The sequence below is a fragment of the Herpailurus yagouaroundi genome, unplaced genomic scaffold, assembly GCF_014898765.1.
Source record: "Herpailurus yagouaroundi ecotype Mexico unplaced genomic scaffold, PumYag 28, whole genome shotgun sequence".
Classification (NCBI taxonomy): domain Eukaryota; kingdom Metazoa; phylum Chordata; class Mammalia; order Carnivora; family Felidae; genus Herpailurus; species Herpailurus yagouaroundi.
The window spans coordinates 7,592,682-7,613,807 of NW_024412376.1; the positions used below are offsets into that span (position 1 = coordinate 7,592,682).

General features: G+C 38.4%; 1 protein-coding gene across 1 annotated transcript in view; it reads right to left on the reverse strand.

The window, feature by feature from the left end:
* KCNU1 (potassium calcium-activated channel subfamily U member 1) overlaps positions 1-21,126 on the reverse strand; it is a 149,959-nt gene that overhangs the window by 107,777 nt on the left and 21,056 nt on the right. Inside the window, exons 3-13 of the mRNA XM_040460964.1 lie at positions 20,633-20,694; positions 19,454-19,544; positions 17,200-17,311; positions 16,141-16,216; positions 14,873-14,948; positions 8,641-8,811; positions 7,432-7,523; positions 5,694-5,804; positions 3,221-3,326; positions 2,052-2,134; positions 652-721 (exon numbers count right to left, since the gene is read on the reverse strand). Of these exons, the coding sequence (XP_040316898.1) occupies positions 652-721; positions 2,052-2,134; positions 3,221-3,326; positions 5,694-5,804; positions 7,432-7,523; positions 8,641-8,811; positions 14,873-14,948; positions 16,141-16,216; positions 17,200-17,311; positions 19,454-19,544; positions 20,633-20,694 (1,050 nt within the window). The remainder of the gene's footprint in view (positions 1-651; positions 722-2,051; positions 2,135-3,220; positions 3,327-5,693; positions 5,805-7,431; positions 7,524-8,640; positions 8,812-14,872; positions 14,949-16,140; positions 16,217-17,199; positions 17,312-19,453; positions 19,545-20,632; positions 20,695-21,126) is intronic.

Here is a 21,126-nt window from a genome sequence, read left to right on the forward strand (position 1 = left end):
CTTTCTTATATATTCCATCTCTGTTGAAGTTCTCATTTTCTTCATCCATTCTTCTCCATAGCTTAGTGAGCATCTTTATGACTGTTTTGAACGCTGTCATTCACCTCTGTTTTGTCAAGGTCTTTTTCTGAGGTCTTACCTTACTCTTTCATTTAGAATATATTCCTGTTTCTTCATTCCCCTTGAAATTCTGCACTAGGTAAAATATCCACCTCTCTCAGTTTTGAAGAAATGGCCTTGTGTAGGAGTTGAACCTTTTGCTCAACCCTGTCCTAGCTTTTGGTTGTCTCTCAAACCTCTGTGATTGTCTAATCAGGCTACTGCATTTTTAGTGGCTCCAAGTAGTCATAGGTGTGCCGAGAGAGGTAGGCCAGTGTCCCAAAGGAAATGATATCAGCATCTAGATTTAGGTGGATTAGTAGTTAGACCCTCAGGTAGCAGCTGCTAAAGTATGAAAGTATACCTCTTTATGAATTTGCATTTTTAAGTCATTAAAAATCTTAATGAGCCTCCATATTTCACCTGTAATTGGCAAAAAATCTTTGAGTATAGACCTGTGAGAAATTAATGAGTTTTATTATTTAGACAAAGGAAGTTATTCAACTCCATAGACTAAAAGGGGATGATAGGTAGGCTAGATGGTTACCATACCTTGTTATGGGATTGAAGTATCTGTATGATAACTCTGGTATTAGGGTTATAGTTTTTGATGGAGAGAACCCTACATAAACAACAAATATGCTCATCAGTGATGTACAGTATGCAATAATAAAACAACATATAAAATGCACGATTATGCTGTCTTCTAATAATGTTCTGTTTAATTGCATACACAGTAAAGGATGATATTGTTTTAGTGACTTAGTAAATGTAATCTATGGAAGGGTCGGCTCTTGGTACTAGGAGACTGTGGTGTTCTGAAACCAGTTCTTGAGGAGGAAATCAACAGTTTCATGTACTTTAGCCTTCAAATACATTAATTACAGAAAAAAAAAACAGTGATCGCATTTCTGTCTATAGCTTGAAGTAGCTCATAGACTGTCTTACCCAACGTTCTCATTATACATATTAAGAGACTGAGGTCCAACTCATATATACTGTATTATGCACAGTATATGTTCTCAACTGTTTCTTGCTGTTTGTAGAATCACCTTTAGCTATGTATGTTTATTAGGGTCCATAAGCTCTGGGGTCCATAAGTTCATATGGTTGGGCACAATGCCATTGCCATCACCATGATAGCTTGAAACTATCACCACAAGTCAAGTTCCCGCTCACACACAGCTCAAAGTTAAAGACAGTAATACCAATTCTAGTCATCTGGAAGATATTTGCCAATAATCACAAGCACATTATAGCAAATGATACACAATATTTCACCAGAACTACTGGAGAAAAACTCCAATAAATAAAGTCTACTAATAGGATTCACCAATCAGAAAATGGCATCTTTATTTTTGGAGGTTTAAAGATGTTATTTATTAACGGTGTTATCTGAACAGTTATCAGTTATTGGTATGCTTGCTTTTTAAATTTAAATACCTATTACCTGGGATGCCTGGGTGGCTTAGTCGGTTAAGCGTCCGACTTCAGCTCAGGTCATGATCTCACAGTTGGTGAGTTCGAGCCCTGTGTCGGGCTCTGTGCTGACAGCTCGGAGCCTGGAACCTGCTTCAGATTCTGTGTCTCCCTCTCTCTCTGCCCCTCCCCAACTTGTGCTCTGTCTCTCTATGTCTCTCAAAAGATAAACGTAAGAAAAAAATTTTAAATAACTTTTACCCATATGAAACTTTAGGAAAGTATATGGAAAAGCACAAAGATACTCAGGATACTCTATTTTTGCATCCACACAGCTTTGGGGTGCAAAAAAAAAAAAAAAAAAAAAAAAAAGAAAGAAAAAATAGGCAGAAACCTGGAATATAATGAACCTAGTGCTGTAATAGATGACATCTTCTCCTATTTGGTCTCATGCACTGGGCCACTGGGCTCTATTTTAAAAGAGGTAGAAATAAAATCATCTTGAAGCATATAAAACAGTGCCAGCTTCTTACCTCATAATGTTGGAAGTGTCTTCAGCATGCGAATCACTGCACAAAGGGTTGGCTATAATCAGGCATGCTTCTGCAGATTCCACCTATTCTTCAAGATTAGACAGCAGCCATCTTGTTAATTACATAGGAAATGCTCTAGTGTTCCCCCTCTGGGTTTCCCTGTGGTTTTGTCATAAAATTTCCCATAAGAGAGAGAACACCCTTGGGAAGGAGTGGTGGTAAGGATGTCCTTACAGCAGGATCAGAGTCCTGTAGATGCTGTAATGGCTGGAAGTGCTGCAGGGGACAGACCTGGGCACAGGGTCTCCAACACAGATGCAAGACTGCTTTAAAACAGGCAAAGTACATAGTTATATTTTTCCTATTATCCAAAACGAAGTTTTTAAGCAACTTCCTATACATTGATTTGCCTCTCAGGACAGCAAAGAATGGAGGAACTGGAGGTATGCTTGACCCAAAGTAATCATCATTCAGTATTTGTGGATTCTGAATCTTAAGGGTATAGAAAATTATTGAAGTGGCACTTACAATACTGAGTTGCGGGAAAGAGAAAGATTATTCTGAGCCTGTCATTTTCTATTTCAATTCTTTATGTTAACTCTAGAGATCTCTGATTTAAAAAACTACAGCCCTTGGTTTATGTGATTCTATGAAATCTAAAACATGGGAGGAAACGTGCTTTGATCTTAAATGAAAGCTGTCTAGACTGTTGGCCTTTGCTCATTATTTTTCATCCATCCTTAATGGGATTTGTGCTATTTTCCTTTCTGTTTCTCTTATCAGAAAGCGGATCAGTGTGTTTAGAAAAAGTTGGGAAATCTGTGTCTGGTAAGGATTCTATTCAATGATAAGATTAAACACACTTTTGCCATCCATAACTTTTTCAGATTTCTTAGACTGCTAAAATAAAACTGCTCTAGATAAGTAGAGAATTTAGTGAAATAAATAAATGTTAAGTGTAGGTAAACAGTGCTGTCTACTTGACATTTATCAAGGAGGATTTTGGAGATTCAATAGCTACATTTCCTTTATGATCAGTTTTTAAAGTTGAGGAAGTCTTATTTCCACCAATTTAAGCATGTGGACTGATACTCTTGAAAGAGAAATACATCCTATCATCTTAATTGTTGCAGCTTAGGATAATCAGAAGAAAAACAACTAGTTCTTACCGCAACTCGCCTCAGATCCTCCCACTTAAGTGCAGATCCAGAAACAAAAGTCGTATAGGCCATGTAGCACTTAAATAATGTTTCTAATTCCAAGGAAGGAGGAACCCTGGGCAAAGAATATAGTACCAAAGATGTAAAATGATGACTGACTTTGGTTTAGAGTTCATGGTATTTATTTAGTGGCTTTAACAGAACTCCTAATCCCCTGTAGGAATACATCCATCCTCTATTACTAATCCATGTGGTTAGGTGATACTAACATCTGGCCTTATTTCTGAGTGCTGAAGAATAAGAACAAAGCAGTCATATAACAGCAGGAGAAGAGTTTCTGAGAAAAAGGCACAAATCAATAACGTGGCCTTTCCACAACTTAAGGAGATACAAAATATTAACTGAATAGGGTTGTGATAGTGGATATGGAGTGGCAGAGACACAATTAGTATTTCTTTAGGAGACAAAATTGATGATATTGATGCAAGTATACGTAAGGCTTAAGGGAGAGGAGCAGCAAAAACAATGCCTTGCTTTCTGTTTTTAGGAACTGCACTGATAAGGTCCAATTTGCTGAGACAGAAAGTGCCGTGTTCTTTCCTTCTTTTATGTATTCGCCTTGTTAGCTGGAGAGAGAGATATAAGATCATGAGTTTGTTTTTTAAAATGTTAAGTCTGAGGGGCCTTTGAAGCTCTGGGATGGAGATATTCAGTAAGCAATTTAGTTGTGTGAATATGGAGCCACAGAGAATGTCTGGTGGAGGATATGAATTGCAGAGTCATCAAAAATTATAGGTAATGGGAAAAATTCTAGATGAGTGCTTCCAACATTTTGCACCATTTAAAAAATCTCACATTTCTGTTTTAGGGGCACCTGGGTGGCTCAGTCAGTTGAGCATCCACCTTCGGCTCAGGTCATGATGTCTTGGTTGGCGGGTTCGAGCCCCACGTCAGGCTCTGTGCTGACAGCTCAGAGCATGGAGCCTGCTTCAGACTCTGTCTCCCTCTCTCTCTGCCCCACCCCCACTTGTTCTTGGTCTCTCTCTCTCTCTCCCAAAAAGAAATAAACATTAAAATAAATTTTAAAAAATTTCATTCGTTCTCTTGACAAGTACCTATAATAACCTACATTAGTCCATACAACAGTAAATACATCTAATGATTTCCTTTTTGTCTCAACCGGATTATAATTATTAGCCTCTTATCACTAATTTTAGCCCGGTTTTTGACTATTTTTTAAAATAAGGATTCAAGTAACATACAAATTACCGAAAAGACAGGCAGGCAATTACAATGAAATAGAACTGTTGGCTGTCCCTCAATGTAGCACCATGAAGGAGTTCAAAATGCTGGTTGGTCATCTCATACAGGGGAGCCCAAAGTTGTATTGGACTGGACATGCCACAATGTACAAGGTACAAAGTGTTGAACTATAAAATGTGTGAAGGTGGAAGTGGCGGAAGTGATCCTGTATATGATCCTGTACAAGATCAAAATGCCCTTTCCAATCTGCCTGACTTATTTGGTGGTGTGTGGATAACTGATAAACCATTTGAACAAAATAAAGAAGTTAGTTCCTTACACTTTACACAAAATGAATTCCAGAGAGCTTACATACAAAATATTTCAATATGGAAACATAGAAACGCTAGAGAAATATTTGCTTAATTCTAGAACAGAGAGGCCAAAGAGTGTCAGAAAAGCCAGATGCCACAATGAAAGAGTCGATGGGTTATAGTACATGTAAATCAAATGCTTCTGCGTGCACACACACAGGCAAAGAGAGAAAAATATTTACAACAAATGACACAAAAAGGCTAATATCAAAATACATTAAGACCGCTGAGAAGTCAGTAAAGCAGCAGATAACCGTCCTCATAGAAAAGCAGATATGAGAAATGAAGACAAATTTCTTCATTCATCAAAAAAGGAAAGTCAAATGGTCAAAACATACAAAAATTGTTCAATCTCACTGGGAACCAAAATTGTAAAATAAAATGATAAGAAACCATTTTGCCTACTTAAAAACCTTTTCATATTAAGTATGCATTTTCTAGGGGGTTCACAAAATAGTTGACTTGGACTCTACTTGTGGAAATGTAAGTTTCACAGAATAAAAACATCATTAAAAACAATCCTTTCTGCATCTATTTGAACTCACATTTCCAATTCTGATAATTAACAGAACAGCAATTAAAAAGAATGCCAGACTTGTGCACAAAATCACAGTCATATAAGAGTAAATGATAGGAAATCTCTTTAACAACGTTAGGACATATACAGATAAACATCAGGCAAGATATATTCCAAAATATTCTCTGAGGTTAACTCTGGTCGTAAGATTGCCTTTTCTTCTCTTTTCGCTTATTATTATTTCCTAATTTTCCTGTGGATATTGCGAGGGTAATTTTTTTCCATTAAAAAAATGCACACATATTTCAAGGATTAATTTAGAGCCCGTGAATAGTACAGATAAACTTACTCTCCCAGAAAAACAATCTCAATGTTGATTTGCCCTGACTTATGGCGGAGAAAATTCCGTAGGAAAGCTGTCACACTGTCAACCGTAATGTTCCCACAGACCACGATGAACCTAGGGGGCAAGAATATGTGAGGTGGATCATCTGAGAAACAGAAGTATCTTCCTGTCAAGACGCAGAGCTAAATTTAGCTTAAATTTAGCTTTAAATCAATCTGGTATTTGAATTACCCAGAGTTTTAAAATAGAAACATTGAAGACTGCATCTCCAATAGAGAAAAGAAACATCAGATTTCTATGGTCCCTAGTTCATTCCATGTTGGGTATGAATCCAAACATTTGAATAACACGTAGGTTTTCAGGAATACAATAATAACTATTATAACTGTGACATTTTTCATAGTTATTATAACTTATAATGGACTTGCACATGTGTTACTTCACTTGATTTCTTTCACTTGACTCCTGATTAGCTGATCTAGTCTTTTTCAAAGGAACAAAAGAGGCTCAAAATACTTCACTGATTTTCTCATAGTCAATACTATGGCAGAGGTGGCAGTACATTCTGGATTATTTTGGTTTATCTTCCACACTGAAAATTATCTAGTAGCTACTAAAAAGTGAGTCCAATGGAGAGACATCAAGGACAAGTGTAAAAATCTCAACTTTTATCGTGAAAAATAGCTATCAACCTTCTTAGGTAATGCACTTAAATAAGCTATTTTTCCCTCCATTACTCTTTTAAGGAAACTAAAAGCATACATGTAGCCTAACCTAACCTTAAGATTTCCAGACCTTTTGGGCTAATTTGGCATGTGTCCCGCATCGCTTTCTTGTGATGAACTGTGTAAGACTTTGGTTTATCTAGTTCATTTCCATGTTTTCAATATTTATTTTTCACTCATTTTATTGTTGTTATTATTATTATTATTTTATTTTTATTTTTTTTACTTTCCTCTTCAGACTCCTAAGTCAATCTTGGTTTTCATCCAATTGTGCTAAGAGACCACTCCAAGGGAGTTTACCTCCACTGGACCTCTTTCCTCTACAGCAAATAGAGACTAAAAAAGAGTTGCTTCCAATTTAAGATCTCCAATACATTCCCTCCTTCTCGGATGTGAAAACCATAGTGGATACTGAAATAACACATCACAGAGAAATATGATAAAAAAAACAACTCCAACTCCATTTTCCTCCCAGAACAGGTGGCTGTGACATGGACAAAACAGGTGATCTATGAAGTGTTGTAGAAGACGTGGAAATTTCTCTTCACTCCAGCAAACCTCTGCCTGTGAATGAGCCCCCCATATGGTGTTAGTGGAATTTTGGCTGAGACCACAGAGTCGAAGTAATTATTTTAAATTTGAACTGCGGCTTTAATTTGATCCATTATGTGAAATTAGCCGTAAGTTAACCACATGATTAAAACGAACAGAACAGTAATAGATGTTAAGAGCACAGTGATGAGGGATGCAGAAATATTGCCACACTTAATATTTGATAGGGAATGATAATATTATCTGTCATTTTAGTTGTTTTACTGCTCTTACCAGCATCTACATAGTTGTTTTTATCAAGTACCAAATATCATCTTATGGTATTTATTTTAGCACAACCCTCTTCAGTAAATGAAGGACCTTGCCAATATATTCACTTTAGGCCAAGCGACGGGCATTTTTAAAGAGATATGTGACTAGTAGAATTTCTCAAACTGCAGAAATTATGCTTGAAAGCTACTTACTTCTTCCCTTTGACCACCTCATAGGGACTGGTGTATTTCCTCTTGTTAGCAAAAATTTCCACCATTTCAGGGACATAGTTCGCAAATAGGATCTAAAATGATCAGCAAATAAAATCTTAGATTTCATTTTTTTATTGTTTATTTGTTTTTGAGAAAGAGAGAGAGAGAGAGAGAGAGCGCACGAGCAGGGCAAGGAGAGAGGGAGTCACAGAATCTGAAGCAGGCTCCAGGCTCTGAGCTGTCAGCATAGAGCCCAATGAGGGGCTAGAACCCATGAACTGTGTGAGGTCATGACCTGAGCTGAAGTTGGATGCTTAATGGACTGAGCCACCCGGGCACCCCCAGATCTCATTGTTTTCAAGAACATTCTAAAACTCTGAGATTATAAAAGAGGAAGAAGGTGCATAAAACTTTCTCTTATCTGTGAACTGTATTTCAAAAGGCAGGCCGTTTTTTTTCCTTGACCTTTGGATTTGGTTTAAATCAAATAAAATGCTTTGCAGCATTCCAAATTATGAAAGCAAAGACAAGTGGTAAGGCACCCTTCCTGTCCCTTTTGTCCTCTAGTCACAACTAACTGTACTTCTGACTCTTCTGACGTGATACTATGTGAGGCTTAGAAAAAAAATAAAACGTGGGACAGAGAGAGGTTTAGGGGAAATGACTGAAATGAGGGGATGTAATAATATGGACAGGGGAATATCAGAAAGGTGGAGGGGAGAACTCTGTTACCGGTTTTTAAGGAGCTGAAGTTAAAGTAACTAAAAGAGGTTTCCTTTGTCCATGATACAGTCTTGAACCAAGCACAGATGTTCACATATCTGAAGTAAAATGCTAGTTCAGAGAGAGTTACTCATTTGGCTCATTCAAATCAAATCTCAAATGCCCTTCCTCATTGGAAGAAAGACTTTAGTCTGATGGGCAAGAGGTAAAGGAATATAGGATTGCTCAATTCAATGCAGACTAATGAATAAAGTCTGCTCTCCTTTGTCTGCCATCCTCATCTTTGGCAATCATGCAATTGAATCACGTGCTCCAGAGGATGCAGTTTGGAAAACATGGGATCTAAGTATCTTTCCATTTTCATTTCACACTTGCTCTGAATAATGCAACATTCACTCTCAAACCTGTATTGCTTTATTTATCACCACTAACTACATGTGTTGGGTTAATGTAGCTATATTCAAAGATATTAAAAATATTCTTCACCAAACTCCCCAGGGTGAAAAACATGATGAAGGTCCGTCCTAGGGATGTCTTGGCTACCACATCTCCAAAGCCAACAGTTGACGTTGTTGCCATGACCAGGTAAATAGATTCAAAATATGATATGTTCTGTGAATTTCTACCTTTGAGCCAGGGATCACCAGAATTTTCCACCTGTTCAAAAAGAGGAGATTCAGGAAAGGTCTCTGAATGGAATCCAACGGAATGTTTACAAAGAATAGGAAAAACATTGGATTAGTTTCACTTAATTCAATCCAAATGAAGTATTAATGATTCCTAGCCTGTGTTAAAGGGTTTGCAAAGTGTGTGTAGAGATCGTGAAGTCTTGTTTTCTTCACTGCGATTACTGCTGAACTCTGAGGGAGGATGTAGCTTGGGCCCACATTTGGAGAGCTCCCCAGGGGTACTGGCTGCCCATATCTTTTTCCTTTCATTTGGGCAAATCACTGCATTCTACAGCCATGAGACTCAGATAAGCCAGGTTCTGAAATCGAGCAATTATTATTTATTCTTATTTACCAGTAGCTCAGGGTTATTATTGAAAAGGAAGCACTTACATGAGCACTTCACTTCAATGTGCTTAAGAGAATGAAGGCTAGTGTCTAAGAAAAAGCAAACAAATTTCCACATTATTCCCCACCGCCACTCCCTGCCAAAAAAAAAAAATTTTTTTTTCAGTGATTAAAAAAAAAACTCTGAAGAATATTTCCTCTGATTTCTCCCTAAGTCTTCACATTTTAAGAAAATTAAACTCATTGGATTACCTTTTTATATTAAAATGAGTAACTTAGGCAATGGCACTATGTATTTATGGTATATATAAACTTATAAATATACGATATGTCATATATTATTATATATTATAAATGACAATTATATAATGTATACAACTTTCCTTTCTTTTTCCATTTTTTGACATTTTTTCCCAAATATCTTACATATTTCTTGGATGTTTCCCATTTCTATTTAGAGCAAAAATGTTAAGATGTTAGAGATGCCTGGAAAAGTAGGTTTTTTGTTTTGTTGTTAAGAACTGAAATAGAGGGGCGACTGGGTGGCTCAGTTGGTTGAGCATCCGACTTTGGCTCAGGTCATGATCTCACAGTCCGGGAGTCTCAGCCCCATGTCGGGCTCTGTGCTGACAGCTCAGAGCCTGGAGCCTGTTTCAGATTCTGTGTCTCCCTCTCTCTCTCCTCCCCTGCTCATGCTGTGTCTCTCTCTTCTCAAAAATAAATAAACGTTAAAAAAAAATCTAAAAAAAAAAAAAAAGAACTGAAATAGAAATTAGAAATAACATAGTTCGCTCAGGTATTTGACCACTTTTTAAAAGTGACCTTTTCTTAAGTTTGAGGAGTAGGTTAAGAGTATGGACTCCTTATAATACCCTATTCCAAAATAAGAAAGGGATCATACATGTACACTTAACTCCCAAAGCTGGCAGAGGGTTTTGTTGCAAAATCTAGTAATCTGCTTCCACTAACTTCTGGAGTCTTCACTGTTGTCTGAGACTAGTACATTCTAAGAAAACCAGTTTAAAACATACAGATCATGTCATATATATTCCCTCAGGATTAAAAGAGTTGCCTGAGACAGTTTTAAGCTGAAACCCCATAGTGTCTGTTAACAGCATCATAGCACAGGAATTAGATCGTATCCTGGTACAACCTGTTGTATAAACTAAAACTAAGTTTATTGCAACCTGGAATTCTCCCTCACAATAAATTAAGTAACAGTTTTAAGGTTCAGCTCACTCTCTTTGGGGGTATTTAGTGTTTCAAACCTCTTCCCTCCCTCCCTCCCAGCACTCTCCAAGAGTTGGTGGCCTGCTGCTGGCCCCCTTGTCCACTCTGCTCTTCCTCCAAAACCATGTGAGCAGAGACCCAGATGGGAGATAAGATAAAGTTAAGGTAAAGGATTTTGGACCAATGTTAAGATACTGAGTTATCATCTATTTTTAACTTCATATTTCAGAACTGAAATTTTATGTTTCAAGCTTGACATTGTTCAGCTTCAGATAAGAAATGCTATGGAGGACGCTAGGGGGATCCCCCCTCTCCTCTTACCTTGCCATCACTCACACAAGTTATGTTATCTTTACATGGTACATGTGTGCCCTAGTCTGTAGCCATAATTCCTTTGGCTATGCCTTTGCACTGTTTTTAATTCATTCAATAATCCCCACCATCACTTTATATCATGGTTTCCTCATTCCTGAGTTCCTAGTTTTGATTCATCTCGTATATGGCTGGATTTTACCATCAAGGTACTTATTTTTTAAGTTTATTTATTTTTATTTTGAGAGAGAGCTCATGCACATACAAGCAGGAGAGGGGCAGAGGGGGGTAGAGAGCGAGAACCCAAGCAGGCTCCACATTGCCAGTGCAGAGCCCAACGTGGGGCTCAATCACATGAACTGCAAGATCATGGCCTGAGCTGAAACCAAGAGTCAGACACTTGATCAACTGAGTCACCCAGGCACCCCTCGAGATATGCTTTTAAAAGGGACTCCTGGGTGCTATTTTCTCTTGAATATTTAAAATGACAGGATAGCTTATACTTTCACACCAACTTTGCAGACCCTACTCTATCACCTTCTGGTATCAATAGACATTGACAAATCCAAGGCGAGTTTCATTTCTCCCCCTTTTATAGACTTTGCTTGGTTCTGCTTGGATTCTCTCCTTATCCTTGAAAATCAGTAAACTGCTCCATAATATGGTTGGAATAAATAATTTGTGTCATTTTTCCTGGTATGATAGGGAAAGATAGGATTCAGCAGGCAGAAAGGGAGAGGCTAGGGCTTGACGGTCCCTGGGAGCGAGCAAACCACATATTTGAAAAGAATGCTAGGAACATCTACCCATGAGAAAAACTACCTCGGAAAAAATTCTCCTGGGCCTGACCATGAGGAAAACTCTCTCAGACACAAAGTTTTCCTTACGAATGTAACAAGCACCACCTACTCCTGCCCAAGGTTCCCCTCTGAATTAAATAATAACACATTAAAATTAAACAAACAAAAAAAAAAAAAAAAAAAAAAAAGAACCTAAAAAGAAACAAAGGGAAAAAAGAAAAAGGAATGGGCCAAAACCCTATAAAATAAAGTCCCTTGCCTATCATCTGGGGCATTCACTTTCATGTGCCCCTTACCTTCAAAGAGAGCTTTTGTACTACCCTTGCTTCCACTATTCTTACTTTTTAATAAAAACTTTTGCCTGCTGCTCATTTTATTCTGTGTTCTCCTCTTCATTCTTCGAAGTGGCAAGACAAGGTTCCCTGGGTATTGAGCTAAAGAATCCTGCAACACTGGGACATGATATACCCTTTAACCCACAGATTTAAGGGGTGCCTGGGTGGCTCTGTTGGTTAAGCATCCAATCTCAGTTCAGGTCATATCTCACAGTTTGTGAGTTTGAGCCCTGCATCCGGCTGTGGGCTCGGAGTCTGGAGCCTGCTTCGGGGGCTCTGTCTCCCTCTCTCTGTTCCTCCCCCACTCACGCTCTGTCTCTGTCTCTCTCAAAAATAAATAAACATTAATTTTTTTTAACCCACAGATTCAAGACTTTATTTTGGTGGCTTCTTCTGGTGTCACCTGTCTTGTCCTTTGCTCTAGGAACACTAATTTTAGAGTATGTTCAGTTGACATTGCTGGAATGCCTTTGTTCTTTTCCATGTCACATTGCTGCAATCCTGTCCACTATGTTCCTGAGCATGTTTGTGTCACGTTTGATTACATTTTGGTTTCCTCTAATGTCATTTTCAGCTCTGTAATACTTTTTCCTCTGATATCATTCTTCTTTTTCTCTGATATCATTCAGCCTGTTTTCCAACTCCTGCTACGGTTTAATAGTCTTTTATTTAAAACCTTATGTATTTTGTTTGAATTAGTACTTTTAGTTTTTAAGCCCTTTTATTTGCATTTTTTCTCAAATATGGATTTTTTTTCTTCTCTGTTTCCTTGGACAAATTATCTTGTAATTATTGTTCTTTTAAGTGTTATATTAAATAACTGTTGTTATGCTGATATCTCTCTTTTCTCCACTATACCCCCTTGTTATTTTTGGCAGAATTTAAGCATAGGCCCCTTCTTGATTACTTCTGGTTAACACTCACCTTTTGAGGGTATCAAATTAAAAAAAAATTTTTTTTTAATGTTTATTTATTTTTGGAGGAGAGAGAGACAGAGTGTGAGTGGGGGAGGGGTAGAGACAGAGGGAGACACAGAATCTGAAGCAGGCTTCAGGCTCTGAGCTGTCCACACAGAGCCTGACGCGGGGCTCGAACTCACAAACCACGAGATCATGACCTGAGTCGAAGTCGGATGCTTAACCGAGTGAGCCACCCAGATGCCCTGAGGGTATCAACTTTTAGGTGAAGGCCAGTAGTTATATGTGCAGCTGGTGAGTTGGGACAATTATAGTTTTTATTTTGGTTTGTCATTTCAAATATCCTCCCAAGCAAATCTGCCATTTTCTACGTTCTGGGATATAGCTCTTCTAGGCTTTCAACATTCCAGACATTGGGGTGACTCACAGTGGATCCCCTTAAGTCACAAGCCATCTGGTTGCTTCTTCTTTCTCTGCATATATCCTTGCTGGAGGTCTCCTCACCTGGGTGACCAGCAAGGTTCACATGCTTAGAAGGGTTAAGCAAGAGACTTTGATTCAAGTGAGCCTGGCTGTGTCCAACTCAAGAGCACATGCTGTTAACAGAGAGCATCAAGTCTACAACTAGGACTGGTAGTGGCCTTGAGAGACCGGATTGCCAAACTTTGTATTTTCCCAAAGAATCCAGAAATCTGGGATTTTATGTGAGTTCTCTATAAAAGTTAGAAAGCAATAAAAAATTAGAGCAGAAAATACAAACATAATTAGGTCAAAGAAAATAGGTCTATAGGCCACATTCAGCCTAAGAGCCCTTCATGGGGAACTGCTATTGATGACAAAAAAGCTTCTCCTCGAGCACTGTTGCCTACCATTCTGTGATGGCCAGCAGGTCTCCAGAAAGACACTGATGATTGCTGCTCCCATGGCAGGCCCATGCACCCAGGTGCAACCCTCTAGATCCAGGGATCCACTCTGGGGATCACTACTGTGATCTTCTTTCAAGGAAATTTCTCTCCTGCTTGAGGATGGAGGAGGGATGTAGCTGGTTTCAGATCTCTTGAAGGCTCAGATCATGGTTTGCATTTGGTGTTTGACATTTTTCTTGATTAGCTGAAGACGGTAACTTTAAAATTCTTTTTCCGTTTTACCATTAATGCTTTAATTAATTTTGAGAGGACTCAAGTGAAAAAGACTCCTGCTGTGCTTTTTGTTTTGTTTCCTTTTCTCAAAGACCTTTGCTTGCAACATCCTATTTCAATTTCTGCATTTTCAATGACTGCTCAACTGTCCTCAAGCAATGAAGTCCAAGAGTTTGTTCCTTATTGTTGAAATCCATTTATTATAATTCTGATTATGTGGGATAAGAACGAGCCTTGGGGCACCTGGGATGCCTGTGTGGCTCAGTTGGTTAAGAATCCAACTTCAGCTCAGGTCATGATCTCACAGCCCGTGAGTTCTAGGCTCGCATCAGGCTCTGTACTGATGGCTCAGAGCCTGGAGCCTACTTGGGATTCTGTTTCTCTCTCTGCCCCTCCCCCACTCAAGCTCTCTCTCTCTCTCTCTCTCTCTCTCTCTCTCTCTCTCTCTCAAAAATAAATACATTTTAAAAACATTAAAAAAAAATGAGCCTCTCCTACAGGCAAAGGAGGCAGCTATATATGCAGATGGATTTCGGGAGAACTGAGAAAGCCCTAAAGCTCCCCTTTGTAACCTAGCAATTTGTCTCCCAGAACTCTCCTAGTTCCTAAGTGTGACAGTTTCTCACTGATTTCATTTCTTTGACTTTTTTTTTAAATGCTGAGACTCCTATGAAGATACAACAATAAGGTTCACCTACTGATTATAATTTTGAAGTGTAAGCTTATTAGATCCTTTCTTAAGAGCAAGTTTTGAATGTTGAAGGAAGGAACATAGATACCTTGAGTGTAGGAAACACGTATTTGTGGAGAATATGGGAGTGCAGAAGACCAAGAAAGGGGAGGTAAAAAGATAAACTGCACACTGGTTACAGTGAAAGAGACAGGAGTTCAGAAGGTCTGCCTGCAATTTTTTAAAGAAAAGATGTTCATGCTGACCAGAAACACTTGAGAGTTTGAGGAAATGCCTACCAGATGAATGAATCCTGCAGCAGTGAACCAGGTACTGAGGACTATTGATAACAGTTTGGAAAACTTCACTGAACTGCTAGAGGAAGAAAGACAAAAAGTTGTTGGGTTCAGACAGATTCCAGAACAACACAAGTCCTCTAAAATCCGACTATTCTAAGTGTGGTTCATGGGCCAGAAGCAATGGTACGCTTACCTGGGAGCATTATTAGAAATGCAGGATCCCAGGCCCCACCCCTGATCTACAGATCTGCATTGTTGTAGGGATCATCTGTTTGATTCATATGCACACTAGAGTCTGAGATGCCCAGTTCTGAACATACCCAGTCACACACGCTTGTTCAAAAATTTTACACTTTGCTATGCTATCCACCAGCCTGATATTATATTGCTTTTACAAATATATATGTATCATCATAAGCTAAATTTAATAGATTGCCACATTGCCTAAAGTAACAGTGCAAAGTGCAGTGTCCTGGGAATCCAGAGAATGGGTCTGCAAAATGGAATTTTGAGTAGATCACAGAAATGTCTCGCTAAACTCATACCAGGCTCTTTCAGTGAAGAGGATTGGACAAGCTCCTATGTCCTAAGTAAAGTTCTAGAGTTTAGCTGAAATCTCTGTGGTTTTCAGGTAGGGTTACCTGTTACACAAGAACAGCCCTTTCTAATCCCAACTGCTCCATGATGCACAAATGCCTAGCAGCGAAATCACCTGGCCTATAAAATTTGATGTTTCTGGGGGGAACATAGAAGCATGAAGATTTTCAGTGGGTAACATTAAACCAAACTGCATAACACTTTAGAAGTATTGCTGCTCAACGGTAGTTTGCAATTTTTTTTGAGACATTTAGGCAGCTCTATTTTTGTAAGCGATTTCATTGCTGCTACTGGGTGCCTCATGGTCAGAAAAACTGTCTCACATTCCCAGATAGAAGAGACGTGATTCATGATAGCAAGTACATAGAACCAAAACCTTTGGATTGCTTTTATTTTAATTTTTTTGGGGGGGGAGGAGGCAGAATTAAAGTCTAAATGGACTTACACAATGTAGCTCTACAAAACAGACTCCAATGATTGTCAACTTCCTAGTCAGCATGTGATATGAATACAACAGGAGTAAGGGGATGAATAATATCTTGGGAGCTAAGGGATTTCATGGGGTTTGCACTGAAATTCCGATGCAAAAGGAACTGAAGGTTCAGTTTACATTTTTAACTCCTAATCCAAACTAGCAAGCAAGCAGGACTTACGGCAGGGCTAGCATTTACCTGGTTCTGATGGCTTGGAGAATTTGCAAGATTTGAGGGAGCTCTAGCAGCCGCAAAGCTCTTAAGAACCTTAAACCTACAAAGCAATCAAAAGGACAAATCTGCCAAAAGAAGAGGGTCACTTCTGGAAGTAGTCAGGGTTGTAACACAATCGGGACTACTTACCTTCTTTCTATCTCTGAGATGCTCACATACAATGTAAGGCCACGGGTTTAAGGGCATGAGCTCTAGTTCAGATCCTGGCCCTGACGCTTAACAGCTTTTGTAATCTAAAGCAATTCCCTTCATGTCTCTAGTTCCTCATCTACAAAATGGGAATTAAAAGTACCTAGCCCATAGGGCTGTTGAACTAATCATAGAAAGCATGTGGGAGCAGGCCTCGCATATAATAAGCACTACTCACATTTCACCCTATAGAATTCCTCTTTAGAACAGACAGTAAATTAGTTATTAACCACTTAAACTCCTGATTATAGAATCTCTATGGTCTGTTCCTCAGCTTTCCCATGATATTTTACTTTATGTAGTTTGATAATTACAACTGCAAGGAATATTTGATAGGTAATAAATAATAATATAAAATTCCATAAAAACTGATAGAAGCCACCTAATGTCTATGCACTGCCCATAAAGACAAAGTAAGCAGTTAGATAGATATCTAACATGTCACAGCCTGTCTGGATATGATGATTTATTGCTTTGAGAGACCAGTGGAGACTTTTCATCTCTTCCAGTCCCCGTGGGATTCTAGCATATAGGTGCCTCAGGGGGATGGGGGGTTTTGGACCTTGTCTCTCAGGCAGTGGATGAATCAGTCCACAAACAATAAATAACCAGTGTCACCTACTGTGCATCAGGTACGTTACCAGGTACTGAGGTTTAAAAAAATAACAGGTTTTGAAAATATATTACAAAATCATATAATCATGGTGAAAAATGGTTTTAAATGGCATTTAGGTCATTTAAAAAATGGAAATGAAGGATACTTATGAGTGAAAGTGGAAGACTTAAATTTATTTATTTTTGAGAGACTACACCTAATTCCAACAATGCACTTACCTAGCCAGTTACTCTTCAAATAATAAGAAATAAAGGTTGGTGGAATGGTAAAGATGTCTACTATTGAATTCATCTCCAACCAAAACTTGATCTTGTCATCCGCTGCCACAAACTATGAAATGGAAACAAAAGACTCCATATTCTGTTACCCTCGAGAATTTAAAAATGAACATACCAGTGGCTTTATCAACTCATCTCACTCAACTAAAGCTTTGATCTCAATCTATTACATACCTATACATACACACGCATGTGTATTCAGATAGCTATATACTTGAATATATATTAGTATAGACATGTAGATAAATATGTATTTATATAAAAACTGTACCTTCAGGGGCACCTGGGTGGCTCAGTCGGTTAAGCATGACTCTTGGGTTTTGGCTTAGGTCATGATCTCTTAGCCCGCATCTGGCTCTGAGATGACAGCATGGAGCCTGCCTGGGATTCTCACTCTCCCTCTTTCTGTCCCTCCCCTTCTCAGTCTCTCTCCCTCTCTCTCAAAATAAATAAATAAACTCTAATTTTTTTTTTTACAAAGAACTTCCTTTAATGGGTGTTCAGTAAATGAACATGAACCCATTTTACTCACCAGATCTTAACACTTACACATCAGAATAAACACTTTGAACCTATTGATGCTCTTAGAGCTTTCTGATATATAGAATTTCATAATGCCTCCTTTAAAAAAATTTTTTAACGTTTATTTATTTTTGAGACAGAGAAAGCATGAACGGGGGAGGGTCAGAGAGAGGGAGACACAGAATCTGAAACAGGCTCCAGGCTCTGAGCTGTCAGCACAGAGCCTGACGCGGGGCTTGAACTCACTGACCGTGAGATCATGACCTGAGCCAACGTCGGCCGCTTAACCGACTGAGCCACCCAGGCAGTCCTAAAATTTTTTTAACATGTATTCATTTTTGAGAGACAGAGACAGAGACAGAGACAGAGTGTGAGTGGGGGATGGGCAGAGAGAGAGGGAGACACTGAATCTGAAGCAGGCTCCAGGCTCCAAAGCTGTCAGCACAGAGCCTAATGCGGGGTTTGAACTCATGAATGGCAAGATGATGACATGAGCTGAAGTCAGACGCTTAACCAACTGAGCCACCCAGGTGCCCCTAAAGCCTCCTACTTGTGAACAAAGATACATGATTTAGAATGGCCCTTAATGGAAAAAGTACAACTATCTAGAAGTTTGGCTGGCCAAGACCTGTGTCTATGAGCTTCCCTATTTGGATTAAGAAAGCAAGCATATACAGAGGGATAAATTACTATAAAAAGATCTTGATGGTCAGTGTGGTCAGAGTTAAGTTTTGAAGGAAGGCCATAAAAATACAGATATATGTGTGTGTGTGTATATATATATATATATATATATATGTGTGTGTGTATATATATATATATGTGTGTGTGTATATATATATATATATACACACACACACAGTTTTGAAGGAAGTTTTGAAGGAAGGTCATAAAAATACAGATATGTGTGTGTGTGTGTATATATATATATATATATATATGTGTGTGTGTATATATATATATATGTGTGTGTGTGTATATATATATATATATACACACACACACAGTTTTGAAGGAAGTTTTGAAGGAAGGTCATAAAAATACAGATATGTGTGTGTGTGTGTATATATATATACATATGTGTGTGTGCATATGTATATACATATATATGTATACACACACACACACACACACACACACACACACACATATATATAGTCTCCCATAAACATGTGATGGATAAATACACTGAAATCTAGACCTATGATGGATCCTCAATAAATGCCTATGGAATGGTAGAACTATTTAATAGATGAGTGTAACAAAAATGAAACAAAGGTATTAAAGTATTTTATACAATTATATGGCACATGTCCCATCAGTGGAATCGGTTGAGCCAATGACATTTCAGAAGCTGTTCCTCAGGTTTCCTAGCTTGTGATTATTAGTAAAGTTTTCTCAGTGGTAGGTTGGGAAGCCAATAAGGAGGACAGTGTGACAGGGTATCCAAAGGAATAATTTTCATTTGCACCAGAATTTTTGGCCTAGATACAGTGTTAAGTGCAAGGGAGAGTTTTCATGTCTCTTTATACATTGGACAGGTTAGGGCACACACCCTCTAGCTGTAGAGCCTGAAAACAGAGGCAAATCGTACAACTAAGGCACATAAAGACCTCTTTACGTTGCACCTGTTGTGTTCATTTATTTCCTCCCACTTTCCATAGATACTTACTCTCAACCCAAAATAGAAACTAAAGAACACATTGAAAGTCAAATCAATAGGGATGGTTTTGTCTTGGTATGAAGAACAGCTTCCAACAGGGCTGGAAAAGAAATAAGAACCATTTATACAGATGAACATTTTAAAAGTTTTACTACAGAAGACCAAATAAAGAGTAGGCAATGTTCTATTTATTCACCATGAATGGTTAATCCAAGACACTTACGTTCACATTTTAAGGAAATTACTTTTCCCTTGGGAGGAAAGGTATGCACAAACAAAACCACAGGACTGCATGTGGAGCTGAAAATAACAGGACAATTACGTGTTCGTCCTTTCATAGAGTTTATTGGTTCTATTTCTGTTTTATCGATGAGGATTCAGATGCACAGAGATTATGTGGCTCTTCTTGGTTTGCAAAACTATCTGCCCAGCCAGGACATTTTGACATCTGTGCCCTTCTCATACAGACCTACACTAAGTCAAATGGACTGATATGAACCCAAATGTAAAGAAAATTTCCTAAAAGGTCAGTAAGGAGTTCACAAAGCAAAGACTACTAGTTTCCCTAGCATTTCCAAAATTGCCTGACTTCTGTGGCCCCATAATACCAATTTTACTTCAGCTAGAAATCCAGTGTAATTCCCAGCTGATCAGCGTGGAGCTCAGATTAGATTAGGCTGTGTCCAAGAAACCATTCTAACTTGGGTATAGAAGATGAGAATGGCTTCAGAGAGGAGCAGACAATAACTTGCTCCTTTATCCCAGGTGAGATCTAGCATGTTCCTTCTTCAAACCCATCCAAATCCAAAGTTGTTTGAAACCTATGACAAACCCTGAAACAACTATAAATATTCTGTTTCAACACTTAAGGATTCCAAAGACACAGAACACCCTCAGGAGTGGTCCAAGGGTGGAGATCACAGCTGGAGGCTTCTAGTCTCAGAGACTCTAAAATAGATGTGTATACAGCACCACAGCCCGTAGCAATGCGCAATGCAGGGAAACTCATGCATTTTCCGGTGAAACTAGATTTAGTGCTTCATGGGGGGAACACTCACCCCTTTTTTTTTATGAGTTTATATGTGTGTATGTCTGAAAGCATATTAAACATTACTCCCGGCAGAAAATTCCAAATTAGCTGGCAACCTAATGACACAGAAGACAAGGATGACTGGGGATTTTACTCACTCAGAAGAGTTGATGAAATAGATTATGAGAGACCCAATGCTTAGTACAAATACAAGGATCATCTGGAAAAACAAAAAAAAACAAGGACCAAATAATTTTATTGATATATAGATGAATAAATAAACCAACAAAATTGTGTTTACTCTTTTAACCTTGCCTATATATGCAGCCATTTTTCACACATTCATTTATGTTAGCATGCATGCATGCATGAATTCATTCATTCATTCTTTCACCCAAGAGAAACTGATTGGACCTTTACTAGGTCTTCAATAAATGACACACACTCACTCATTTTACTTATGTAATTTTCATTCCTATATACTTTAGAATAAAGTTTGTCCCTCCTACCGCTCATAAAGCTTTCTGATCTCAAGAAGTCCCATCATTTATTCATTTCTTCACTCATCAAACATTTATTAAGTGCTTTAAATGTGTCAGGCACTTTATTACATGTTGGAAATGAGGGCTATTGGACATAAACTCTGGACTTG